At 41.5% G+C, this 27378-nt stretch overlaps 1 protein-coding gene across 1 annotated transcript in view; it reads right to left on the reverse strand.

The window, feature by feature from the left end:
- LOC118189160 (uncharacterized) overlaps positions 1-27378 on the reverse strand; it is a 72424-nt gene that overhangs the window by 41295 nt on the left and 3751 nt on the right. Inside the window, exon 2 of the mRNA XM_085817727.1 lies at positions 4014-14642. Within this exon, the coding sequence (XP_085673853.1) occupies positions 4014-14631 (10618 nt within the window). The 5' untranslated portion in view covers positions 14632-14642. The remainder of the gene's footprint in view (positions 1-4013; positions 14643-27378) is intronic.

Raw genomic sequence — 27378 nt, forward strand, 5'->3', positions numbered from 1 at the left:
TTGGAAACTATGATTGTGTTGATTTAGAAAAGGTTTTAACTCAAAACCAAGCATTTCGTTATACAACAAAATATTCAAGTAGGTAAATGTGCTATAAATATAGTATTAAAAATGTTTTTTTATCCACTTACCAAATCTAATAATTTATCTCTTTTGTGGAGGAAAAACAATTACAGAAATAGAGAAGAGAAAATAGTATTAAAAGCTGAACAATAAAAAAAAAAAAAAAAAAAAATTGAAAGCCAAAGAGGTTTTTTTTTTTTTTTTTCCCAACTATTTCTTCCTTGAAAGAAGTAATAAACAAACACAGTTAAGTTTTTAACAAACTATAATAAGAACCCAGATTCTTAAATAAAATTAGATTTTTTTGGAAAAGTATGAAGAGTTTTTAAATATTAAATTCTAAAGATTGAAAGCAAAATGATGTAACTTCTGGACAGATAATACTTAAAAGTATTTGCAATGTAATACGCTTAGTAAGTGAACATATGAACACATTTTTATCATATATAAGCAGTTCTGCATTTTCAGAGGCTCTAGGGTTCATACAAATAGGTAATAAATAACAAGGATATTACTGTATAATATTAATACAACCTTAGTACGATAAAAAGTATTAAATAATTCATATTTAATATTTTCAATAATTTAAAAATTTCGAATATTACGGAAATTTTCTAATATATTAAAGAGAATAATTTTTTACTGGATTACTAACACATTCTTGTACCTATCTGTTTTCTAAATTAGGAGTGTAGTTATCGGTTCTCTAAAGTAAGAGTACTGAGACATCACGCTACATTTAGAAAGCAATCTTGTTTTGACGGACGTCCATTTGAATTTTTAGAGATCACATTCAGCTTATAATGTTCTGTGGCGTAATATCAAAGTCGCAATGTGGCAACATTTCTAAGCATCAACGTCACAGTGTGACTTCACATCAACATCTCTATATGACGTCACATAAACGTCGCACGATTACAAGAGGGGTCCCATACTTTGAATGTTCCAGCAATCGAAAATGCGAGAATAAGCAGCGAATATGCTAAAACTGGAAAAAAAACTGAGCAAGATTTTTAAGCCAATTTTCGTATTTTTTTAATTGCGGACAGCAAGGAAATCTTGCAGTATAATTATTACCGACTACTATAAAACAAGGACATTGAAATTTGCTCAGAAGAAACAACAAAAGCTACAGCTACGAATATATGTAAATCCTCATACCATGGACTTACGATTGAAGTTTGGTGCGACTTTGCATGACCGCACATCCTGTAGTGCCACTGCAAACACGAAGAAGCAGCTTTAAAAATCCAGCTTATATTCGATGCCACATGAACAAGAAATTCACCAGCTAACTCACAAAAGAATACAGAATGAAAGTATCCATAGGAAGATGCCGAAAATGTCAATAACGTTACAGACTTCCAGGGACTATTCTCGTGACCGTTCCCATAATCCAAATAACTCATCTCTAACTCCAGTGACATCATTTTGGAGGTGAAAATTTCAGTGTATGAGATATGCTGTATATCCTGCCACGTGGACTAATCTAACTATACCATTTAATGCTGTTTTGCGCAATCGACAATTACAGCACTCACATGCTAAGCATCGATTCCAGGAAGAAAGGGAAAATCGTAGAGAGAACGAAATGATCATGCGCCAGGAAATACGGGTCCCACGAGTAATTTATTCCACTCTAGAATAATTAGCGTCTTCTTTGTGCCCACGAAACAACATCCAAGCCCCTGTTGGAAGCCTATTGTCTAGCTTGGCGTCCTTTAGGATTTTGATTTTAACGACATAACATCGGTGAATATATTGTAATGGTTCCAGCTTAAAAGCCAAGGCGTGCCATAGACTGGCGATGCATAATATTTAACTTTGATCAGAGGAATAATTTTAGAGTCTATAGAGAAAGAGAAATTCGCAGGGCCATCCTAGCGTGCATAGTGAAATCTCGCAAAACATGTAATAATTTTAGGTTAAACATTTATATTAATATTTCAGAGAGGCATTCATTCAGTCTTCCAGAAACAAGGCATTAATGCAAATCGGTATTAATATATAGCTAAATAAAAAATATTTTATAAAGTTTTTCATTTACGAACGAAAAATAATTTAATTTTAGAAATATACTCAACACAATTATTTCTGATCAGATTACCATTTAACTGGGAAGGAATTTTATACATTATATTGTACATGCGGTGGTATTTTTCACAAAGTATCGAGTTCTTAGGAAAAGGATTGATAATTATTCTTTGTGAGAATTAAAAGGCAGAGGATCATAAATTTATGTTACTTTGGGGATTTATATAAATTTTTCTCACATTTCAAAGATCAAGTAAAACTTAGGGCATTTCAAAACTCAAAGTTCTCGTTTGGGCTTAGAAAGAGCATCACTTAGAAATGTGATCCAAACAGAAATTAGCATGAAAATGCATTGAAATCAAAAGGTTATCAAAATGTTGTCATAAAACTGGAAGAATAACCTTCTTATTCATGAAAACATTGAAAAAATTCGCGACAGTCTATAAATACACTTCTTTTGTCATTAATGCTTCTTCATTTCCGGACAAATGATCATCCTGTTCCCTTACTCATCGGCATAAATCCAAAGTCATTACTGAGCAATACATTTACTTCAGGCTATGCGTTATCGTTTGAGAAACCATTGTGTTGTATACCATAACAGCTTTAGCAGTACTATATAGAACATTGAAATAATAGTGCTACAAAAGTAATATTTTATAATCCTCAGCTGTTCCAATCCTAATTGGAAGCACACAGCGATACTTTCCGTTCGCGTGAGACTTCCTCTGGCCAGGACGGTCTATATTAATTCGAGAAGCTTCTATTAATTACCCTTAATGTCTACTATTTGGCGCCCCATCAATCGCTGGAATACTTTGTAAACCTATTTGTCTGAACATAGAGGAAGTTACATAAGCTATCAAAGAACAAGATACCACGACGTTCTATTATATATGATGGGGTTGTGTAACAGATCTGCGTGTCATTCGACTTTTGCTGTTTCCAATGCTCATCATGTATATTAGCCAAAGTTTGCATTAATCTATAAAATTCCAGTTCTGTTCCCTCTTTCTTTCTTTATAAGCAAATGGCATTTTCTGTGAATGCAAATAATGATTTTATCCTGGGCAAACAAATATAAGTTAAGAAGAAAAGTTATTAAAGAAACAAATTAGATCAGCGGTTCTCAACCTTTTGACTAACGCGTACCATCTAAACAAAAGCTGGAAAACTTGAGAACCACTACTACATTTCACAATGATTATTTTTCAATGTGTCAATAGAAAGATTTAAAAAAAAGATATATATATATATTGCCATTCGCGCAACGTATTGGCTATATTAAATACGCACACATAAAAATAATTAGATTAAAAATTGGTTACGATTTTAGTTATCAAAATTTAATTCTAAAATTTAGTGTGAAATTTGGGCCTGTTTAAAACAGATCAATTTCTTTATGTCTGCTTATTTTACTTAATTTTAACGGTAAATTAAGATCAAATCTTAATTTCGTTCTGTATTTCTTTTTCAAATAAAACGTGGAAGGAAATACTTGTTCACGCAAATAGGTTGTGCAAAGAGAGAATAAATATTTAGCAGGATTATTTGAAAAGCTTTTAAAATCTTTTTTTTTTTTTTTTTTGGTGGGGTAGCCCAAAGTTAAGAATGTTATTTGTCTAAATTTCACACAGGAAATTTCTATCAAGTGTTCTTTTTTTTCCACGAGATATTTGAATTTAATAGTTAAAAATACTTTGTTTCTTTGCGTACCATCTATTTTTCTCTTGCGTACCAAATAGATTCAAAAATTAGGTTTCTTTGCAAGTATTCAAACAGAATTTTTGGACACTAGAATTAAGAAAACGGTTTACGTGATCATTTAAAAAGAAACATTGACATAATATCGATGAAATCAAAGCAAAATCTTAGTAATTTACAAAGAAAAAGTTAAAAGCCAAAAAATATCTTACACTCCGCGCTTCTTCGACGCCTCCTATGCCCGCTGTCTCCTCCAATACTGGCATCGAAATCTAAATCGGCACTAAAATCAGCACTGACACCTACTTCAAAATCAGCATCAACATTAGCCCTTGCACTAATTTCTACATCGATCTCAGCCGATCCACGAATGCCAACCGATGCGCTGCCGGAAGCACTGACTTTTCCCGATGCGCTGGCGGATGCACTTCCCGAAATGTCTAATTCAGCAGAGGCGGAGGCTGATGCACTTGCCGAAATGTCTAATTCTGCTGATGCACTGGCGGAGGCAGATGCACTTGCCGAAATGTCTATATCAGCTGATGCACTGGCGGAGGCAGATGCACTTGCGGAAATGTCTAATTCGGCTGATGCACTTGCGGAGGCAGATGCACTTGCGGAAATGTCTAATTTTGCTGATGCACTGGCGGAGGCAGATGCACTTGCGGAAATGTCTAATTTTGCTGATGCACTGGCGGAGGCAGATGCACTTGCGGAAATGTCTAATTCTGCTGATGCACTGGCGGACGCAGATGCACTTGCGGAAATGTCTAATTCTGCTGATGCACTGGCGGAGGCGGATGCACTTGCCGAAATATCTAATTCGGCTGATGCACTGGCGGAGGCAGATGCACTTGCGGAAATGTCTAATGCTGCTGATGCACTGGCGGACGCAGATGCACTTGCCGAAATGTCTAATTTTGCTGATGCACTGGCTGAGGCAGATGCACTTGCCGAAATGTCTAATTCGGCGGATGCACTGGCAGAGGCAGACGCACTTGCTGAAATGTCTAATTCAGCTGATGCACTGGCGGAGGCAGATGCACTTGCCGAAAGGTCTAATTCGGCGGATGCACTGGCAGAGGCAGACGCACTTGCTGAAATGTCTAATTCTGCTGATGCACTGGCGGAGGCAGATGCACTTGCGGAAATGTCTAATTCAGCTGATGCACTGGCGGAGGCAGATGCACTTGCGGAAATGTCTAATTCAGCTGATGCACTGGCGGAGGCAGATGCACTTGCGGAAATGTCTAATGCTGCTGATGCACTGGCGGACGCAGATGCACTTGCGGAAATGTCTAATTCTGCTGATGCACTGGCGGAGGCAGATGCACTTGCCGAAATGTCTAATTCGGCGGATGCACTGGCAGAGGCAGACGCACTTGCTGAAATGTCTAATTCAGCTGATGCACTGGCGGAGGCAGATGCACTTGCCGAAAGGTCTAATTCGGCGGATGCACTGGCAGAGGCAGACGCACTTGCTGAAATGTCTATTTCAGCTGATGCACTGGCGGAGGCAGATGCACTTGCGGAAATGTCTAAATCTGCTGATGCACTGGCGGAGGCAGATGCACTTGCGGAAATGTCTAATTCAGCTGATGCACTGGCGGAGGCAGATGCACTTGCGGAAATGCCTAATTCAGCTGATGCACTGGCGGAGGCAGATGCACTTGCGGAAATGTCTAATTCTGCTGATGCACTGGCGGAGGCAGATGCACTTGCGGAAATGTCTAATTCTGCTGATGCACTGGCGGAGGCAGATGCACTTGCGGAAATGTCTAATTCAGCTGATGCACTGGCGGAGGCAGATGCACTTGCGGAAATGTCTAATTCTGCTGATGCACTGGCGGAGGCTGATGCACTTGCGGAAATGTCTAATTCAGCTGATGCACTGGCGGAGGCAGATGCACTTGCGGAAATGTCTAATTCTGCTGATGCACTGGCGGAGGCAGATGCACTTGCCGAAATGTCCAATTCGGCGGATGCACTTGCAGAAGCAGACGCACTTGCTGAAATGTCTAATTCAGCTGATGCACTGGCGGAGGCAGATGCACTTGCGGAAATGTCTAATTCTGCTGATGCACTGGCGGAGGCAGATGCACCTGCCGAAATGTCTAATTCGGCGGATGCACTTGCAGAGGCAGACGCACTTGCTGAAATGTCTAATTCAGCTGATGCACTGGCGGAGGCAGATGCACTTGCGGAAATATCTAATTTTGCTGATGCACTGGCGGACGCAGATGCACTTGCGGAAATGTCTAATTCAGCTGATGCACTGGCGGAGGCAGATGCACTTGCGGAAATGTCTAATGCTGCTGATGCACTGGCGGACGCAGATGCACTTGCGGAAATGTCTAATTCGGCGGATGCACTGGCGGAGACGGATGCTCTTGCCGAAAGGTCTAATTCGGCGGATGCACTGGCAGAGGCAGACGCACTAGCTGAAATGTCTAATTCAGCTGATGCACTGGCGGAGGCAGATGCACTTGCGGAAATGTCTAATTCAGCTGATGCACTGGCGGAGGCAGATGCACTTGCGGAAATGTCTAATGCTGCTGATGCACTGGCGGAGGCAGATGCACTTGCGGAAATGTCTAAATCTGCTGATGCACTGGCGGAGGCAGATGCACTTGCGGAAATGTCTAATTCAGCTGATGCACTGGCGGAGGCAGATGCACTTGCGGAAATGTCTAATTCTGCTGATGCACTGGCGGAGGCAGATGCACTTGCCGAAATGTCTAATTCGGCGGATGCACTGGCAGAGGCAGACGCACTTGCTGAAATGTCTAATTCGGCGGATGCACTGGCAGAGGCAGACGCACTTGCTGAAATGTCTAATTCAGCTGATGCACTGGCGGAGGCAGATGCACTTGCGGAAATGTCTAATTCAGCTGATGCACTGGCGGAGGCAGATGCACTTGCGGAAATGTCTAATTCAGCGGATGCACTGGCGGAGGCAGATGCACTTGCGGAAATGTCTAATTCTGCCGATGCACTGGCGGAGGCAGATGCACTTGCCGAAATGTCTAATTCGGCGGATGCACTGGCAGAGGCAGACGCACTTGCTGAAATGTCTAATTCAGCTGATGCACTTGCGGAGGCAGATGCACTTGCGGAAATGTCTAATTCAGCTGAAGCACTGGCGGAGGCAGATGCACTTGCGGAAATGTCTAATTCTGCTGATGCACTGGCGGAGGCAGATGCACTTGCGGAAATGTCTAGTTCAGCTGATGCACTGGCGGAGGCAGATGCACTTGCTGAAATGTCTAATTCAGCTGATGCACTGGCGGAGGCAGATGCACTTGCGGAAATGTCTAAATCTGCTGATGCACTGGCGGAGGCAGATGCGCTTGCGGAAAGGTCTAATTCTGCTGATGCACTTGCGGAGGCAGATGCACTTGCTGAAATGTCTATTTCAGCTGATGCACTGGCGGAGGCAGATGCACTTGCTGAAATGTCTAAATCTGCTGATGCACTGGCGGAGGCAGATGCACTTGCGGAAATGTCTAATGCTGCTGATGCACCGGCGGAGGCAGATGCACTTGCGGAAATGTCTAATTCTGCTGATGCACTGGCGGAGGCGGATGCACTTGCCGAAATGTCTAATTCAGCTGATGCACTTGCGGAGGCAGATGCACTTGCGGAAATGTCTAATTCAGCTGAAGCACTGGCGGAGGCAGATGCACTTGCGGAAATGTCTAATTCTGCTGATGCACTGGCGGAGGCAGATGCACTTGCGGAAATGTCTAATTCAGCTGATGCACTGGCAGAGGCAGACGCACTTGCTGAAATGTCTAATTCAGCTGATGCACTGGCGGAGGCAGATGCACTTGCCGAAAGGTCTATTTCAGCTGATGCACTGGCGGAGGCAGATGCACTTGCTGAAATGTCTAAATCTGCTGATGCACTGGCGGAGGCAGATGCACTTGCGGAAATGTCTAATGCTGCTGATGCACCGGCGGAGGCAGATGCACTTGCGGAAATGTCTAATTCTGCTGATGCACTGGCGGAGGCGGATGCACTTGCCGAAATGTCTAATTCAGCTGATGCACTTGCGGAGGCAGATGCACTTGCGGAAATGTCTAATTCAGCTGAAGCACTGGCGGAGGCAGATGCACTTGCGGAAATGTCTAATTCTGCTGATGCACTGGCGGAGGCAGATGCACTTGCGGAAATGTCTAATTCAGCTGATGCACTGGCGGAGGCAGATGCACTTGCTGAAATGTCTAATTCAGCTGATGCACTGGCGGAGGCAGATGCACTTGCCGAAAGGTCTAATTCGGCGGATGCACTGGCAGAGGCAGACGCACTTGCTGAAATGTCTAATTCAGCTGATGCACTGGCGGAGGCAGATGCACTTGCTGAAATGTCTAAATCTGCTGATGCACTTGCGGAGGCAGATGCACTTGCGGAAATGTCTAATGCTGCTGATGCATCGGCGGACGCAGATGCACTTGCGGAAATGTCTAATTCTGCTGATGCACTGGCGGAGGCGGATGCACTTGCAGAAATGTCTAATTCAGCTGATGCACTTGCGGAGGCAGATGCACTTGCGGAAATGTCTAATTCAGCTGAAGCACTGGCGGAGGCAGATGCACTTGCGGAAATGTCTAATTCTGCTGATGCACTGGCGGAGGCAGACGCACTTGCTGAAATGTCTAATTCAGCTGATGCACTGGCGGAGGCAGATGCACTTGCGGAAATGTCTAATTCTGCTGATGCACTGGCGGAGGCAGATGCACTTGCCGAAATGTCTAATTCGGCGGATGCACTTGCAGAGGCAGACGCACTTGCTGAAATGTCTAGTTCAGCTGATGCACTGGCGGAGGCAGATGCACTTGCGGAAATATCTAATTTTGCTGATGCACTGGCGGACGCAGATGCACTTGCGGAAATGTCTAATTCTACTGATGCACTGGCAGAGGCAGATGCACTTGCCGAAATGTCTAATTCGGCGGATGCACTGGCGGAGACGGATGCTCTTGCGGAAACGTCTAATTCTGCTGATGCACTGGCGGACGCAGATGCACTTGCGGAAATGTCTAATTCAGCTGATGCACTGGCAGAGGCAGATGCACTTGCTGAAATGTCTAATTCAGCTGATGCACTGGCGGAGGCAGATGCACTTGCGGAAATGTCTAATTCTGCTGTTGCACTGGCTGAGGCAGATGCACTTGCGGAAAAGTCTAATTCTGCTGATGCACTGGCGGAGGCAGATGCACTTGCGGAAATGTCTAATTCTGCTGATGCACTGGCGGAGGCAGATGCGCTGGCACTCAAGTCAGCCGATGCGCTGGCGCTGAGGCTAGCGGATGCGCTGGCACTGATGTCAGCCGAAGCGCTGGCGCTAGCACTGAATTCAGCCGATGCGCTGGCACTCAAGTCAGCTGAGGCGCTGGCGCTAAGGCTAGCCGAAGCGCTGGCACTTAAATCAGCCGAAGCGCTAGCACTAAATTCAGCCGATGCACTGGCACTGATGTCAGCCGAAGCGCTGGCACTCAAGTCAGCCGATGCGCTGGCACTCAAGTCAGCTGAGGCGCTGGCGCTAAGGCTAGCCGAAGCGCTGGCGCTGAGGCTGGCGGATGCGCTGGCACTGATGTCAGCCGAAGCGCTGGCACTGAAGTCAGCAGATGCGCTGGCACTCAAATCAGCAGATGCGCTGGCACTTAAATCAGCCGATGCGCTGGCACTGAAGTCAACCGAGGCACTGGCACTGAAGTCAGCCGAAACGCTGGCACTGAAGTCAGCAGATGCGCTGGCACTGATGTCAGCCGAAGCGCTGGCACTGAAGTCAGCAGATGCGCTGGCGCTGATGCTAGCGGATGCGCTGGCACTGATGTCAGCCGAAGCGCTGGCACTGAAGTCAGCCGAGGCACTGGCACTGAAGTCAGCCGAAGCGCTGGCACTGAAGTCAGCCGATGCGCTGGCACTGAATTCAGCCGATGCGCTGGCACTCAAGTCAGCTGAGGCGCTGGCGCTAAGGCTAGCCGAAGCGCTGGCACTTAAATCAGCCGAAGCGCTAGCACTAAATTCAGCCGATGCACTGGCACTGATGTCAGCCGAAGCGCTGGCACTGATGTCAGCCGATGCGCTGGCACTCAAGTCAGCTGAGGCGCTGGCGCTAAGGCTAGCCGAAGCGCTGGCGCTGAGGCTGGCGGATGCGCTGGCACTGATGTCAGCCGAAGCGCTGGCACTGAAGTCAGCAGATGCGCTGGCACTCAAATCAGCAGATGCGCTGGCACTTAAATCAGCCGATGCGCTGGCACTGAAGTCAACCGAGGCACTGGCACTGAAGTCAGCCGAAGCGCTGGCGCTGAAGTCAGCAGATGCGCTGGCACTGATGTCAGCCGAAGCGCTGGCACTGAAGTCAGCAGATGCGCTGGCGCTGAGGCTAGCGGATGCGCTGGCACTGATGTCAGCCGAAGCGCTGGCACTGAAGTCAGCCGAGGCACTGGCACTGAAGTCAGCCGAAGCGCTGGCACTGAAGTCAGCCGATGCGCTGGCACTGAATTCAGCCGATGCGCTGGCACTCAAGTCAGCTGAGGCGCTGGCGCTAAGGCTAGCCGAAGCGCTGGCACTTAAATCAGCCGAAGCGCTAGCACTAAATTCAGCCGATGCACTGGCACTGATGTCAGCCGAAGCGCTGGCACTGAAGTCAGCCGATGCGCTGGCACTCAAGTCAGCTGAGGCGCTGGCGCTAAGGCTAGCCGAAGCGCTTGCGCTGAGGCTGGCGGATGCGCTGGCACTGATGTCAGCCGAAGCGCTGGCACTGAAGTCAGCAGATGCGCTGGCACTCAAATCAGCAGATGCGCTGGCACTTAAATCAGCCGATGCGCTGGCACTGAAATCAACCGAGGCACTGGCACTGAAGTCAGCCGAAGCGCTGGCACTGATGTCAGCAGATGCGCTGGCACTGATGTCAGCCGAAGCGCTGGCACTGAAGTCAGCAGATGCGCTGGCGCTGATGCTAGCGGATGCGCTGGCACTGATGTCAGCCGAAGCGCTGGCACTGAAGTCAGCCGAGGCACTGGCACTGAAGTCAGCCGAAGCGCTGGCACTGAAGTCAGCCGATGCGCTGGCACTGAATTCAGCCGATGCGCTGGCACTGAAGTCAGCAGATGCGCTGGCACTCAAGTCAGCAGTTGCGCTAGCGCTAAGACTAGCCGAAGCGCTGGCACTTAAATCAGCCGATGCGCTGGCACTGAAGTCAGCCGAGGCACTGGCACTGAAGTCAGCCGAAGCGCTGGCACTGAAGTCAGCAGAGGCGCTGGCACTGATATCAGCCGAAGCGCTGGCACTGAGGTCAGCGGAGGCACTAGCACTGAAGTCAGCCGAAGCGCTGGCACTGAAGTCTGCAGATGCGCTGGCACTCAAGTCAGCAGATGCGCTGGCGCTAAAGCTAGCCGATGCGCTGGCACTGATGTCAGCCGATGCGCTGGCACTGAAGTCAGCCGATGCGCTGGCACTGAAGTCAGCCGAAGCACTGATGTCCGCGGATGCACTGGCACTGAAGTCAGCCGAAGCACTGATGTCCGCGGATGCGCTGGCACTGAAGTCAGCCGATGCACTGATGTCGGCGGATGCGCTGGCACTGAAGTCAGCCGAAGCGCTGATGTCTGCGGATGCGCTGGCACTTAAGTCAGCCGAAGCGCTGATGTCAGCTGATGCGCTGGCGCTGAAGTCAGCCGATGCGCTGGCACTGAAGTCAGCCGAAGCACTGATGTCCGCGGATGCGCTGGCGCTGAAGTCTGTCGAAGCACTGATGTCTGCGGATGCGCTGGCACTGAAGTCAGCCGAAGCGCTTATGTCACCTGATGCGCTGGCGCTGAAGTCAGCCGATGCGCTGGCACTGAAGTCAGCCGAAGCACTGATGTCCGCTGATGCGCTGGCACTGAAGTCTGCCGAAGCACTAATGTCAGTCGATGCGCTGGCACTAAAGTCAGCCGAAGCACTGATGTCTGCGGATGCGCTGGCACTGAAGTCAGCTGAAGCACTGATGTCAGTTGATGCGCTGGCGCTGAAGTCAGCCGATGCGCTGGCACTGAAGTCAGCCGAAGCACTGATGTCCGCGGATGCACTGGCACTGAAGTCAGCCGAAGCACTGATGTCCGCGGATGCGCTGGCACTGAAGTCGGCCGATGCACTGATGTCGGCGGATGCGCTGGCACTAAAGTCAGCCGACGCACTGATGTCTGCGGATGCGCTGGCACTGAAGTCAGCCGAAGCGCTGAAGTCAGCTGATGCGCTGGCGCTGAAGTCAGCCGATGCGCTGGCACTAAAGTCAGCCGAAGCACTGATGTCCGCGGATGCGCTGGCGCTGAAGTCTGCCGAAGCACGGATGTCAGCTGATGCACTGGCACTAAAGTCAGCTGATGCGCTGGCACTGAAGTCAGTCGATGCACTGATGTCTGCGGATGCGCTGGCACTGAAGTCTGCCGAAGCACTGATATCAGCCGATGCGCTGGCACTAAAGTCAGCCGACGCACTGATGTCTGCTGATGCGCTGGCACTGAAGTCAGCCGAAGCACTGATGTCAGCTGATGCGCTGGCGCTGAAGTCAGCCGATGCGCTGATGTCCGCGGATGCGCTGGCACTGAAGTCAGCCGATGCACTGATGTCGGCGGATGCGCTGGCACTAAAGTCAGCCGACGCACTGATGTCTGCGGATGCGCTGGCGCTGAAGTCTGCCGATGCGCTGGCACTAAAGTCAGCCGATGCGCTGGCACTGAAGTCAGTCGATGCACTGATGTCTGCGGATGCGCTGGCACTGAAGTCAGCCGAAGCGGTGATGTCAGCTGATGCACTCGCGCTGAATTTAGTCGACGCGCTTTCACTGAAGTCAGCCGAAGCACTGAAATCAACCGATGCGCTGGCACTGAAATCAGCGGATGCACTGAAGTCAGCCGATGCGCTGGCGCTGAAGTCAGCTGAAGCACTGATGTGTTCCGATGCGCTGGCACTGAAATCAGCGGATGCACTGAAGTCAGCCGATGCGCTGGCGCTGAAGTCAGCTGAAGCACTGATGTGTTCCGATGCGCTGGCACTGAAGTCGGCCGATGCGCTGGCACTGAAATCAGCCGATGCGCTTTCACTGAAATCAGCCGATGCGCTTTCACTGAAATCAGCCGATGCGCTTTCACTGAAATCAGCCGATGCGCTTTCACTGAAATCAGCCGATGCGCTTTCACTGAAATCAGCCGATGCGCTTTCACTGAAATCAGCCGATGCGCTTTCACTGAAATCAGCCGATGCGCTGGTACTGGTGTGTTCCGAAGCACTGTAATCCGCGGATGCGCTGGCACTCAAGTCAGCCGATTCACTGAAATCAGCCGATGCGCTTTTACTGAAATCAGCCGATGCACTTTCACTGAAATCAGCCGATGCGCTTTCACTGAAATCAGCCGATGCGCTTTCACTGAAATCAGCCGATGAGCTTTCACTGAAATCAGCCGATACGCTTTCACTGAAATCAGCCGATGCACTTTCACTGAAATCAGCCGATGCGCTTTCACTGAAATCAGCCGATGCGCTTTCACTGAAATCAGCCGATGCGCTGGTACTGGTGTGTTCCGAAGCACTGTAATCCGCGGATGCGCTGGCACTCAAGTCAGCCGATTCACTGAAATCAGCCGATGCGCTGGTACTGGTGTCTTCCGAAGCACTGTAATCCGCGGACGCGCTGGCACTGAAGTCAGCCGATTCACTAAATTCAGCCGATGCGCTTTCACTGAAATCAGCCGATGCACTTTCACTGAAATCAGCCGATGCGCTTTCACTGAAATCAGCCGATGCGCTTTCACTGAAATCAGCCGATGCTCTGGTACTGGTGTGTTCCGAAGCACTGTAATCCGCGGATGCGCTGGCACTCAAGTCAGCCGATTCACTGAAATCAGTCGATGCGCTGGTACTGGTGTCCTCCGAAGCACTGTAATCCGCGGACTCGCTGGCACTGAAGTCAGTCGAAGCACTGGTGTCCTCGGATGCGCCGGCACTAAAGTCAGCCGATGCACTGAAATCAGCCGATGCGCTGGTACTGGTGTCTTCCGAAACGCTAGCACTGAAATGACTTGATGCGCTGGTACTGATCTCTTCCGATGTGCTCGTACTGACATCTTGCGATACGCTGGTAGTGAAATCAGCCGAAGTGTCAGCAGAAGTAGATGTCGATGCAGAAATTTCAGCATCTGAGATATCAGTACTAAAGGATGCAGATACCGAACCATCAACACTTTCAGATGCAGATGCATCAGCACTAACGGAATTATCCTCTTTTTCTGAGCCAGATACATCTATGCTTGTTGAAGCAGATGTATCAAAACCTGCAGAATTGGAAATTTCGCCTGATACAGACGTTTCTGTATTTGTGGAAACATCAAAGCTGGTTTTGGCTAAAGTAGAAAATTCATGATATTGGTCTTCTGAAATATCCGTTGTTATCCATGATAAATCTTCTGATGCAAAAATATCTCCCTTTTCGTTTACATTTGTGTCTTTTAGGAAATCACTAAATTCTTCGTCGTTTTCTGAAAGGTCAAGGTCGAATATTTCGTCTAATTCATCGCCATTCGTTTCGGAGGTTTTTAAAAATGTTGACTGGACTAGTCTATTTTCATCTCCTAGTTGTAGACTAGTAATACCAAATTCATCAATAGCAATGTCATTTATTTCAAATGTTCCAAAATCTTCGCTAAGACCATCAAACTGGTTTTCTTCAAATATATCGAATCCAGGGAAATCATTTTGGGGTGCAGTAACTGGAAGTGCCCATACTTCAGAAACTAGGAGCCCATATATGATGGTCACCACTATCAGTTTCAAATTTTCTTTCATACTCGACAGCTCTGTGTATGAAAAAAAAATATTTAAAAATAATTTTCGAAACTTTTTATAAATCATGTTGTTTCAAAATCAGTACCACAATGCTAGATTTAATGAACTTCAAAAATTTTATATCTCTAAATCAGGATAGAATATGAAACCTAAATCTTAAACGTAATAAAATTCTTTTTATTTTAAATTAGCTCTGTCTCAACAGTTTAAGATATTTTTAATAAATCTACAATAATTTGATGTACCAGTTCTCAAAGAAATTCGTATTTAAAATAGGTGAATTTCACTTGCTACGAATTTTTGTTTGTTGTTTTCCAGAGACATTAGGTTATTTTGAGGATGGAAATGTGAAAAATGTGCAATGTCCTTGCCGGACCTCGAACCTGGACGTCTCAAATACACTCTGAGTGTGCTACTATTACATCACTATGGCATGCTAGAAGGAGGCAGAAAACACCTTATATATTCCCCTTTTTAAAAAAAGACCGGGTGACTCAATTGCAGGTGACGTTTAGGTTACTAAATTGCCAAATCCTGGTGGTGACGAATTACTGTACACCATCTTTTATTTCCGGCGCTACAGCAGATTTAATCCATTCTTTTCGAACATTTCTAAGATAATTCTACAATGGCGCTCGAGCTAACAGGTGGTGGATAAAAATTCGTCAACACCAGGATTTAGCGATTGGGTCCCCTAATCCTCAGTCGCTCTTTAAAAGGGGGAGCATATAAGGTGTTTTTCTCCCTTCTCCCAGGATGACTTCGTTATGTAATAGTAGCAAACTTGGAGAGTATTCGAGAGGTCCAAATCCCGGCGAAAACATTGTATATTTTTCATGTTTCTTGCTTAAAAACACAATGGCTCCGCACTTTTGTTAAATTATCATTCGTTTAACTTGCCAAAATTTTGCTTCCTTGAACGAAGTAAAAGAAATATTGTAATCGTGAAACATTTTCAATTGCGACGGAAATATCCATTCTGAGCCGTCTTGGACCCATTTGGATGATTGTTTTTCGCGTGATGTCTGTAAGTACGAAGAGATTAAAGAATTCGTTTTTATATCTTTAGTTTTAGGCTTTGTGAACCTTCTAATCAGGCCTCTGAATATCGTTCAACAATTTGCATCTTCATTCCTTAAAGATTCTTAAACAAGTTTTCTGCAAGCTTCTTAGGTAAAAACATGCAGAAAATCATAACATGAGCACAAATGAGGAAATCATTTGGAATGAGATTTTGTTTTACTTATTTATCGCAGTTATTTTATGCTTCTGTGTTGTCATCGCTAACTAAAATATTCATGAATATTAATTACAAAATTTTACGCTATACCTATACCGTAAAGATTATATCACACATATTAGAGACATTCGTTATATGCAGTTTATGTCTCAGTCTCATCCTATGCGCAGGATAGGCATTAAATGCTCTTTGAAAAGGGACGCTTTACTAAAATTTCAGAATATGCTATGATAGCAAACTTTAGAAGTATCCACTCCGATGAAATAAAATCCCATAGCAGCAAATCATGTTAAAAAAATCAAGTTATATAATAAGCAACAATAAACAGAACCACACATAAGGTAAGAAAACTGGAATAAAATCAATGAGTGATGGAGGACGTGGGCACCATCCCTCTACCATATTGGATAACTAGTATAGCGCCACTTCCACCCTTATCTAGAGCAAACTTTGGATGGTAATGAAGGGGGTCCCGCAGGCCTCTCGCACCCAGCGCGGAAAGGCAGTGCCTGGTGCATAACCCTTCTAGCCCACCACCCCAAGCAGCAACTAGGAGTTTTTATAAACATACATAAGCAGTATACGTGGCCCTAACAGAGGCCTCAGTCGTACATACTTGAGGTTGCAATAATTACTTGAATTTGTTATAAAGAGAATTCAAGACATTTACATCTTGTTAAACAATAACATAAATTTGAATGGTTGAAAGTTAACAATAATGCCTGATACATTACCAATACATAGTATATAGTTATGCATAACAAGTATATAACTAATACATATTAAATATCTTAGGTTTACATCATTAACCCAGTGATTGCTTTGGGCTCGATATTTACCTAGGATTTGACGAGTTGATATATAATTATTTTCATAACTTTGTATGGAATCATTATTCAATACATTACTAGAACATAATATGATTATACATAAGTAGAACATTCTCATAACTTTTAGGACATTAGATCTATTAGGTTATTTTGAAGCAGGAGACATGAAAACTGAACAATGTCCTGGCCGTCTCTCGAACCTAAACCTCTCGAATCCGCCCCGAGTGTGCTACTATTACACCACGAAGGCATGCTGGAAGGAGGAAGAAAATAAGTAAGTGAGAACTGTAAGACAGAAAACAGCCATGTTCACAAGAAAAATGTTTTGGAATGTAGTGCTGCATATTGAGTCAGAGTGGTGAGACCGTCGATGGTGTTGGCCGTTAAACTTCGTGCTCCGATTTTAGTGCATTTTAAAGGTGTAAATAGCTACAGTTGGTATTTTTCATGTTTTAAAATATGTGCATAAAGTGTTCCTGATTAAGTAGATACCAATTTTGTGAAATTCGTCCTGCAAATTTCAAAGTTATGGTGATTTTTGGATATATAGTTGTGGTATAATGTTACGAGATTCCAGCAATGGGGTCTTCGTTTTGTGAAGTTTTGGATCGTGTTTTGTGCCAAACAGGTGTAAAAATTATGTTTTACAGCTTCCGTGGATTACATCAATTTGCGTCATATGTATTTTAGATGAGTATTTACTGAAATTTATCTTCAATTTTGTATTTATTTACATTGTACTTTGTGTTCATAGACTGATATTAAGCTAAAGACTGTTTTCGAATTAATTATGGTCCTTTTGGTGAAATTAATTGCAGTTTTCTTTTAAATATTCATGTTTTTTTGATTTTATGACTTACATAAAATTTTTGGACAGTTTTATCACAAATAGGATAATTAATTAAGATTTTTATACTATGGTACAAAAAGGACGCTATCTTACACCACTGTTCTTCGAAATTCTTAAGAGTCTGTAACCGGAAGTTGCCATACGCATAGAAAATATGTTCTAAATTTATATGTTGTTACTGATTATAATCTCTAGAGAAGTAATGTTTTTGAACTTGTCAAACTAACGTTCTGAGACTGTGGTTCTTTCCTGGAAAACTCCATAGACTATATGTTAAATTCATGCTTATATTACTACTTGAAGTCAAGTGATAATTGTTTTCATTTCTGTGCTATAATGTTCCTTGGGGTCCTTTTTGTTAATTTACTAATTCAAATCGTACTTAATTTTAATTAGTATTTTGTTAATTAATGATTTTTGTTTAATTGGTTCTTTTCTGATTACCGATTTGTATTTCATACTGTTTCTATTTCTATTTCACTTTTAAGTCATATGTTTAAGGGTTTTATGATTATACAGTAACTCCCTCTGCAGAAAAGCCCATTTTATAGAATTATAATAAAATGTCTCATTCTAATGTAACGCTTTCTCCGGCACAATCAGTTTCTTCAGTCTTTGAATCTTCTTCTGGCTCTGTAAAAGATTTGGCTTCAGAAAAGGTAACTGGGAACCATCTAGCATTTATTGACTCCTGTGATAGTATCTTAGAATTTTTAGTTGATGCTAATGCAAAACATAAATTAAATAATAAAGATGCAGCGAAACTTAAAAAGTTTGAAAGCAATATCAGATCATATTCAAACAAACGTGAATTATAAATAGCTCACATGGAAGGTTTTAACGCCTGCTTGAAGGAAAGAGCTTCTTCATTGGAGGAAAAGAATTCTTTGTCGGAAAAAAGACTTTTGGAACTTGAGTTAAAATTTAATCAATTAACACAGCTTGACTAAGCCACTGTCTTACCACATTCGGAAATAGCATCCGATTTACAGGCTTGTCAATCACATAGTTTAGACGGTAAATTTGATAAAGTGAATTCGGAGTTATCTTCTGCAGAAATTGTTAGGCTTACTTCGAAGCCTTCACAGGTAAGGAAGATTCCAGCTCAACAGGATCACGTTTTGATTATCAATGCTAAAGATACAAGTAGATCGCCAAACAGTATTAAGACGCAATTAGTTCAGAATATTAAACCGCAAAGGCTCGGAGTAAATATTTTACAAGTTCCTCCAACAAGAGCCAAAGAGTTACTTGTTCGTTGTAAAGGGGAAGAGCAATTGGTGACATTGAAAAAAGCCATTTTGGAAAACTCGGATTTGAAGGAACATTTGGACCTAAGAATTCCAAGACTGCCAAGCGAGTCTTTCATAGTTTTTGGGGTTTCTCAGGATACTACTTCTGAGGAACTACAAATAGCTTTCCAAGAACTCTTATCTTCAGGTGAGAAGAATTTTGTTTTTCCAGGGGAACCCAGACCCAGAGCAGACGGTACGTGCAACTGGCTTGTTGAGGTGTTTAGAGAACAGGCACAATTGTTGAAGGACCTTAAAAGAGTCTATATTGGTTTCGCATCGTGCTTCTTTCGAGAATTTCATAAAGTGACGCGTTGTTATCACTGTCAGGCCTTTGGTCATTTAAGTCGAATTTGCAAATATCCACCGGCCTGTGCAAAGTGCGGGAAGGGCCACCTTACTCAGGAGTGGTCTGAAAGCATTGCAAATTGCGTCAATTGTACTCACTCCAACGCCTCTGCAGGAACGAAGTACGAGACATCCCATGAGGCTAGCTCATCATAATGTCCGCTATACAGGCAGGAGATTCTTCGCCTCAGCAACACTCAGAAGTGACAGGCTTAATGAACATACCGGCTACTCAGAGCATCTCGGGTCTGACTTGTGCACAAGTAAATTTGCAGAGATCAAGGGCAGCTACTTTAAATTTTATTGATTTTATGATTAGAAATGAAATACAGCTCGCTCTCTTACAAGTACCTTATGTCAAAGATGGCAAGATCATTGAATTACCAAACTTTAGTAAGATATTCTTTTCTGGTTCTTTTAAAGCGTTGATAATATATAACGGCCCTCTAAATCCATGTTTTGTGGCGAGAACTTTAGATGTAGTGACCAGGGGGGCCCAAGAGCGATGCGCAGTGCAGGGAGAAAGTTATGCCACATGCGCATGACGTCATGTGGGTGACAGCGTTAGTTTTTGGCGTTTGTTTACTTTCGTTGCATCAACAGTTTGATTTGATTTGTGTTGTTAATTTGCTATTATACCTAGGCGGAAGTGGCAAATTGTGCTATAGCGTTGTGTCAGAATTATACACGTTAATACGTTTTTTGGCGGAAAACACTCTTTACAACCAGATAAAATAACTATTTTTTTTAATGAATTTATGTAGTTTTCATACATAAATGTGATGTAATTTTACATTTATTTTTCATTTTACTGCTATTTTACATTTAAATTGAAAAATTTCTCATTTTAAATCATTTTTTATCATAATCTTCATTTTGTGTATGAGACTTACATCGTAGTGAGATATTTAAACTCAGTGTCATGTTTACCAATACTGAGTACCTGAATGATTAGTTAATAAATTCGCGTATCCAACTTCATTCACATGTTTTGGTTACTTTCTTTACATCCCAAACGTAATTCTATGTATTGAAGCAGCGTCTGGGTTAAGCTTTGTGAACTAAGTAAACTAATGCATGCCTCACCGTGAGGAAAGAACAATTTCTCGACCACATGATGAAAACATCGAATGAGTGAGTGACATATTTCCTTCAGTGTTATTTAACTGATGCATACAGGTATGTGTGATGTAATTTAATTGATATAACTTACACATGCTTGAACCTGAAGGAAAACAAATCTGTGTATAATGCTAGAATACAATAGCGAAAGAGTAAGTAAGATATTCTGTTCAGTGTTATTTAACTGCTGCATATGTTTTAATTTTGATTCCATATAACTTGTTTTTAATTATAAGAGAAAGAAAAATAATTCAATATTGAACACATATTTCGAGTATAACAAAAGTATTTTAAGAAATAACCTTATAAAAATACATTAGTAATTAAAAATATTTAATTTGTGTACAGGCTGAATTGAAATTAAGATGTGGTGGTGTATTTGATTATGGCAAAGCACACTAGGGCTATCTGCATAATAGGTGTGATGCCTTCGTGGAGGACTTTCTCAGGGAAACTGGCTCGTATACACGTTACGCATGAGGAAAACCACGAAAACACCCATGCAGCCAGCCCGTTCGCGGGATTCGGACCGAACTACCAGTGTTCAGCGACTTTACCGCTCGGCCGCTGGTGGGCCGAAACTAAGATGTAGGGCAAGTTTATTATTATTATAATTGTGCGTATATGTGTAAGAAAATGTATTTTAATTGTTCCATTTTTAATGTATGGAAGGAAGAATAGGATGCCAATATCGAAGATTATTTACTATAGCAAATAATCACGTAAGGATAAATGTTATATAGAATTCTTGTTGAGTGTAAGGGATTATAAGAGTACTTTTAGATTATATTGAAAATATACGCACTTCTGCTAAAATCTGAAGTGAATCAGTATAAAGTGACTTTTCACTTTAAAAAGAATGCGATAAGTATACTATTTAAAAGTATAATGACGGATATTAAGAAATTTGTAGAATTTTATAGTATTTAAATATGAATTTGTTAAGTCAAATCTTTTTATATATATTTTTGCTTGAGATATGTAATTTAAACTGAAATCACGATCATATATTTCTCATGGAATGTCAAAGTTCATTTGTATTAAAAAAAGTGCATGAGCAATGAAAATAAATAGAATAATACTTTTTGATTATGTTTTTACCATGGTCTTAGCAGTTATGCCATCATGTGTTCTGTTCAACAAGATTTATTTAGTGCAAACAATACTACGAAAAAATATTGAAAAATACCTTGTTTTACAATATTTATTTCCCTTAATTAACTTAAATATCGTTTTTCATTTTCTAATGCTTTCCTTTACGAAAAGAATTTAATGTTTACAATTATTTTCAGCATTCGTACGAATTCTGTGCATAAAATAAACATTTTCTTTAACAAAATACTTAATCGGAAAGTATATACCCGGTATTTCCGGTGTATCTACCACATATAAAATGATCATTTTGCTTTAGTTTACATTTTTCCATTACCAAAATCATGTAGCAGACGCGTCGGCCGATGCGTCTTGTCTCCCGGGTGACGTCACTACCAGCAACCAATGGCACGCTTTTTCCGTTCCTGGCCTAACCTTAGTATATTAAAGAACCTTGTGTAGTGACAATTCACTTGCAAATTATCAATAGAAGTATTAATATTACTAACTTTTATTTTCAGTCGACGGACGATTTAGATAGCAATTTAACCGAACTTTGTTCACATATTATTCATAATGATCATTTGCTTACTGCGGGTGATTTTAATGCTACGAGTCCTCTTTGGGGTGGAAATCAAGAAGATCATAGGGCTGCTAAAGTTCTTGATTTTATCCTAGAAAACAGACTATGTGTTCTTAATTCCTCCGATTCAGAGCCAACATTCTTGACTGTCAGAGCCAAAGGTTGGCCTGATATTACATTAGCTTATTCTCCTTTTGCAATTTCTATAACAAATTGGAGGGTTGACAGGCTTGTCTATTAGTGATCATCAAATTATTTTGTTTGCAATTGGAATCTCGGAAGACATAATTTTGAAACGTAGATTTAAAACTCCATATCGTGGACATGAAAAATTCATTGAGAAACTTCGTCCACGAATTTCTCAATGTATAAATTTATTTGAATCTAATACTTCTCGAGAGGATTTAGAAAATAACTACGTCTTTTTTACTGTTTCATTGATGGATGCAGCAAAAGCGTCCTATAAGTCGAAAAGAGTACGGATTAAAACCTCTACATCATGGTAATCCGACTCGCTCACAAAAGAGGAACAAAGTTCGTGCTTTGAGGAGACGTATGCAAAAAGAAAGGGATGACAATATAAGGCATTCACTTAAAATTTCTTATAAGAAGGAACTAGCAATTTTTAAAAGATTGATTATAAAGACAAATAGTGAATCTTGGAAGGCATTTTGTGCAGCTATTGAAAATCCTTATGGCGTCACTCAAAAGATTGCAGTGGACGGAGTATTTCGACCTCTTCAGCTGCCAGTAGAGGTAACTCCGGACTGTACTTCTCTGGGAGAGAAATATAAAAACATTTTAGATGAGTTATTTCCATTGGATTTGACGATATGGATTTACATAAAGTAATGCGAGAAAAATTTAAAAATCAAACTTGGAATTCTATTGTAAGTGACTCTGCCCTGCTGTAGCTTGAGGAGTTAGAAAATACAATTCGTTCTCTACCGTCTAAGAAGGCCTTCGGACCAGACGGTCTTGATAATATTATCATAAAGATACTTTTCAAAGAATTCCCCCAATTGTTGTTATCTTTATATCGAGCATGTTGGAAATTGGCTTTATTTCCACGACAGATGAAAATTGCCGAAATAGTTTTACTTGTCAAAAAAGGTAAAGGCCCTGCTATTTTGTCTTCTTATAGACCAGTGAGTCTTCTTTTTTCTTTAAATAAACTCTTTGAAAAATTAATATTGAACAGACTAAATTATTTTCTAACTGAAAATAAAGCGATCAGCGACTTTCAATTTGGATTTAAAAAGGGGGTTTCAACTGAAATGGCTGTTTCTAATCTGCCGAACACAGTAAAAGGCAACAGGGATGGTAACAAGCACACGTTAATCATCTCCATTGATATACGGGGTGCATTTGACACGGTCTGGTGGCGGGACATAATTGATGCATTGGATAACGCAAACTGCCCTGTAGAAATTTTGAATTTAATTCGAAATTATTTGGAACAACGGAAAATTCAATTAACCCTTGATAATGAAATTTTAATAAAAGAATTGCAAAGAGGCTGTCGACAGGGTTCCTATTTAGGACCAACCGTGTGGAGCTTGGTCGCTAATACAGCCTTTGGTATGTTTCAAAATACTGAACAACTAGTTTCTAGTAACTCTGCAAGCTTATGCCGATGATTTTCTGTTAATTATCTCAGGCGTAAAGGATATTGAAGTAAGAGCTCAACAAGCGATTGATATGTTTGTAGAGTGGGCAGACATGCATAAATTAAGAATTTCCGAAGAAGAAACTACTATGTTGTTTATCGGTAGGAAAAAAAATGCGTCGAAATCCGTCAGTAAAAATCCATGGAAGGCCCATAAAATGTGCAAACACATTGAAATATTTAGGCTTTGTTATCAGCAATACACTGTCTTGGTTTCCACATGTGAAACATCTTAAACAGAGGGTGCCGTTCTTACGAATGGCATGAAAAACACTACAGGCCTTAATTGGGGTACTTCCTCAAAAATCTTGCGACTGTGGTATAAAACAATCACTGAAAGAGTTCTTTGTTGTTCATTTGGGGTTCTGATATGAACAAAACTATGAGTGGTTTACTGAATTCAATACAGAGGTATCAGCTGTTGCTTATTTCCAAAGGTTATAGAGCAACCTCGACAGCCTCACTGCATATTTTGGTGGGTATACCTCCATTAGATCTGCAGGCTCAAAGAGACTCTTTCTTAGGACGGATCCTACGATTACGATTGAATGGGGATTTATGGAACCAACATCACTTAGTAAATGATTATGAAGTACGGGTTCCATCTAATCTTGGCCATCATGCCTCTTTAAAACTCAAATCTGCAGTCAATTTATACTATACTATACGGCTCCAGTAGCCAATGACATTGCTCTATTTACAGATGGTTCTAAGACTGAACGGGGAACAGGTTGTGCATTTTGTGTATTTAACAATACTCAAAATAACAATACATGGACTCGAAGGCTTGATGACATAAATACTGTTTTTCAGGCAGAACATTTAGCGATAAACGCTTCTCTCACTTATGTTAAAAGAAATCTATCGGGCAAGACTAAGATCTTCAGTGATTCATTATCTATCTGCAGGATATCTTAGACATTACGAATAGAAATCCGATTGTAGAGAAATTGCTAAGATTTAATTTATCTGAAAGACCACTTCTTACCTCGGTGCCAGCTCATGTTGGCATACTGAGCAATGAAGAAGCAGATACTTTAGCTAAATGGGCTGCTAATGATATCAACGGAATTGAAAATCCAACGAAATTGCCTTTTTCACACTTGAAGAGCAAGACTTTAAATGCACTGCTTGTGAAATGGCAGGAAAGATGGACTAATGACTCCACAGGAAGACGAGTCTTCTCTTTCTTCCCAAAAGTTTCACTCAGTCGAAGAAGCACATCGGGTTTTTATACTCAATTTTTCACCGGTCATGGACCTTTTAATACATATCTCTTTCGATTTGGACTACGTGCGACTGAGCTTTGTTCTTGCGGGGAGTTGGGAGACCCTGAATACTTTATCTTTCACTGTTCATTTACTAAAAAACTTCACTTGAATAAACCTTTAGATCAACACAGACCAAAATGGGTTGAATTGATATTAAAAAACTCTAATAAGAGAAAGAAATTTAAGGAAATTATGCTTTCCTGTCAGGAGTTAAATTTTTCTGTAAATAAATTCTCTCAGATCATCTCTATGAGAAGTGAGTAATTGACTTTCAGCGACTGTTAGATTTTTTTAACTGCATTAGATTTTACTGCATAATGGTAATTGTTTAACTTATTGTGTTTGTTGCTTATTATTGTTCAGTTTTGTTGTTTCCACTACTTATGTTACAGATTTAAAATTAGAAATGGTTTTACGTAGAACAGACGTATCTGACATTGAATGCATCTATGCTCTTATAAATTGTAACGGTTACTTGCAGCCTATTACTTTCTTATATTGTACAATTATTATATTGTACAAATAGTCGGTTTTATTTGTGACGCACATAGTATTTGTTGTATGGTACTGAAATCGTTCTTAATTATGTATATATCATGATTATTTTGTTTGCATTTGTCTTAGCGGTGCCAGCAAACCTTATCTAGAATAACTATTTTGTACACCTTTTTGCACTTTTCTGAATTGAATAGTTGACCTTTTTTGAGAATTTGATTGGTTTTACTTGAGTTCTCTATTGTAAAATTTGCATTTAAGGCAGTATTTTATAATAATTTTCTTTGAATTATTTTTGAATGCATTTGGTTTTCGAATTTGAAATTTTTCATATCTTTACGTTGGCATTATTCTTGTACTGTATTTCTATCGCGTTGCCAGCAAACCTGATGTAGATTTTTTATATTACTTGGAGTGGTTGTGTTTTTAAACCAAATTTATATTTTGTATTGTAGTAATATCTCAGGTTCAGTGTATTTTATGATAATATTGTTCAGTTATCAAAGCTATTGGTTCTTAATTCTGAGTTCATATGACGAAATTTTATTTGGCAGTTCATTTGTCTTAGTTTACCTTTATGCATTTTTTCTAAATTGAATGGTTCTTCTTGATATTGTGAATCTAATTGAAATTAATTGTGTATAATACAGTAATGGATGTATTATATTTTGTTTGTACCATAGTTTTTATTTAAATTAGTTCGACTCAGTTTTGAAAGTACTTCGTATTTGCAGTACAAATTATGAAAGTATACTCGGTTTATTGTTTGAATGCTATAGGTACTACTTGTAACATGCTTTCTTTAGGGTTTATTAATGACTATGTTACTTATGTCCTTGTGCCTTGTGTCCTTGTATGCCACTGTAAACTTATTTTGCTTAGTGATAATAAATAGCTTCTGGAGGCAGAGGCTTTAATCCGTGTAAGGCAGACATCGTGTCAGCTAGGTAATGGAGCCCCTGTTCTCTGGTTAACAGTACTGCATATTTAGCAGAAAAGTAAGTACAGTATGAATGATACAGTGAACATTATAAGGGGAACAGGAATTCAGATATCCTAGGAAAGCAGATCATAAAAAAAGAATTAAAATTTTAAGTTGGGTTTATTTTTACACGATTCTGTTTATTTTAGTGCAATAAATGTGTTGGCGTTTTCTTTTACAATGTTAAAATATCAGTTAACGCTGTACATGCCTCAATATATAAATGTGAAATTTACTAAAGTACATAAATCTCAAACATAAAAAATATGTAAAAAGGAATTTCGAGTATTCAAAATTGAAACTTTTTCATTGAATTTCGGGTAATATTATCACTTGTGTGACTGATTCTGTTAACGGAAACTGTATTCTTTGTTTTGATACAGCAATAAAAATTATTCAGCATTTATACGTACGAAAAATATAAATGATTAAAACAACATAATTTGGAAATTTTAGTTAATGAAAACTAAGTGAAATATTTGGAGTTAACAAGAACTAACTAAGTTATTTGTAAGACAGGCTTGAAGAAATTACGAATGATTAACACAAACGAAAACTTATAAAAAAAGAAGAGAACGAAAGGAAAATCTCTTCAAGAAAGCACTTCTCAAATCAGATAAGTAGCTGGAAGCTTCAAGTGTTGAGAACAATAAAGTATCGTAAGACTGGTTGCAATAATTTACATTAAGACAAAGCATGCACATTACCAGGCCTGCTTGTAGTGAATTTGACTCAAAGAATCGTACAGAAATTTCAAAAATGATTCGAAAAATTGAATGAAATGTCTAATGGTTATTATTTGGATTGGATTAGTTTATGTAGCAAACAACGCTAAGAGTATCTGCGTGGGGAGGGTGCATTCGTGGAAAGCATTTAGCTAGCATTCGCCTTACGGAAAGAAGAACCTTTGCAAACGCCCATGGAGAGCAATCTCATTTGTCGGGATTTGAATCCATGTAAAACTAGCACAGTT

The sequence above is a fragment of the Stegodyphus dumicola genome, chromosome 5, assembly GCF_044657685.1.
Source record: "Stegodyphus dumicola isolate Sdum_Otavi_A_Nest chromosome 5, ASM4465768v1".
Lineage (NCBI taxonomy): Eukaryota > Metazoa > Arthropoda > Arachnida > Araneae > Eresidae > Stegodyphus > Stegodyphus dumicola.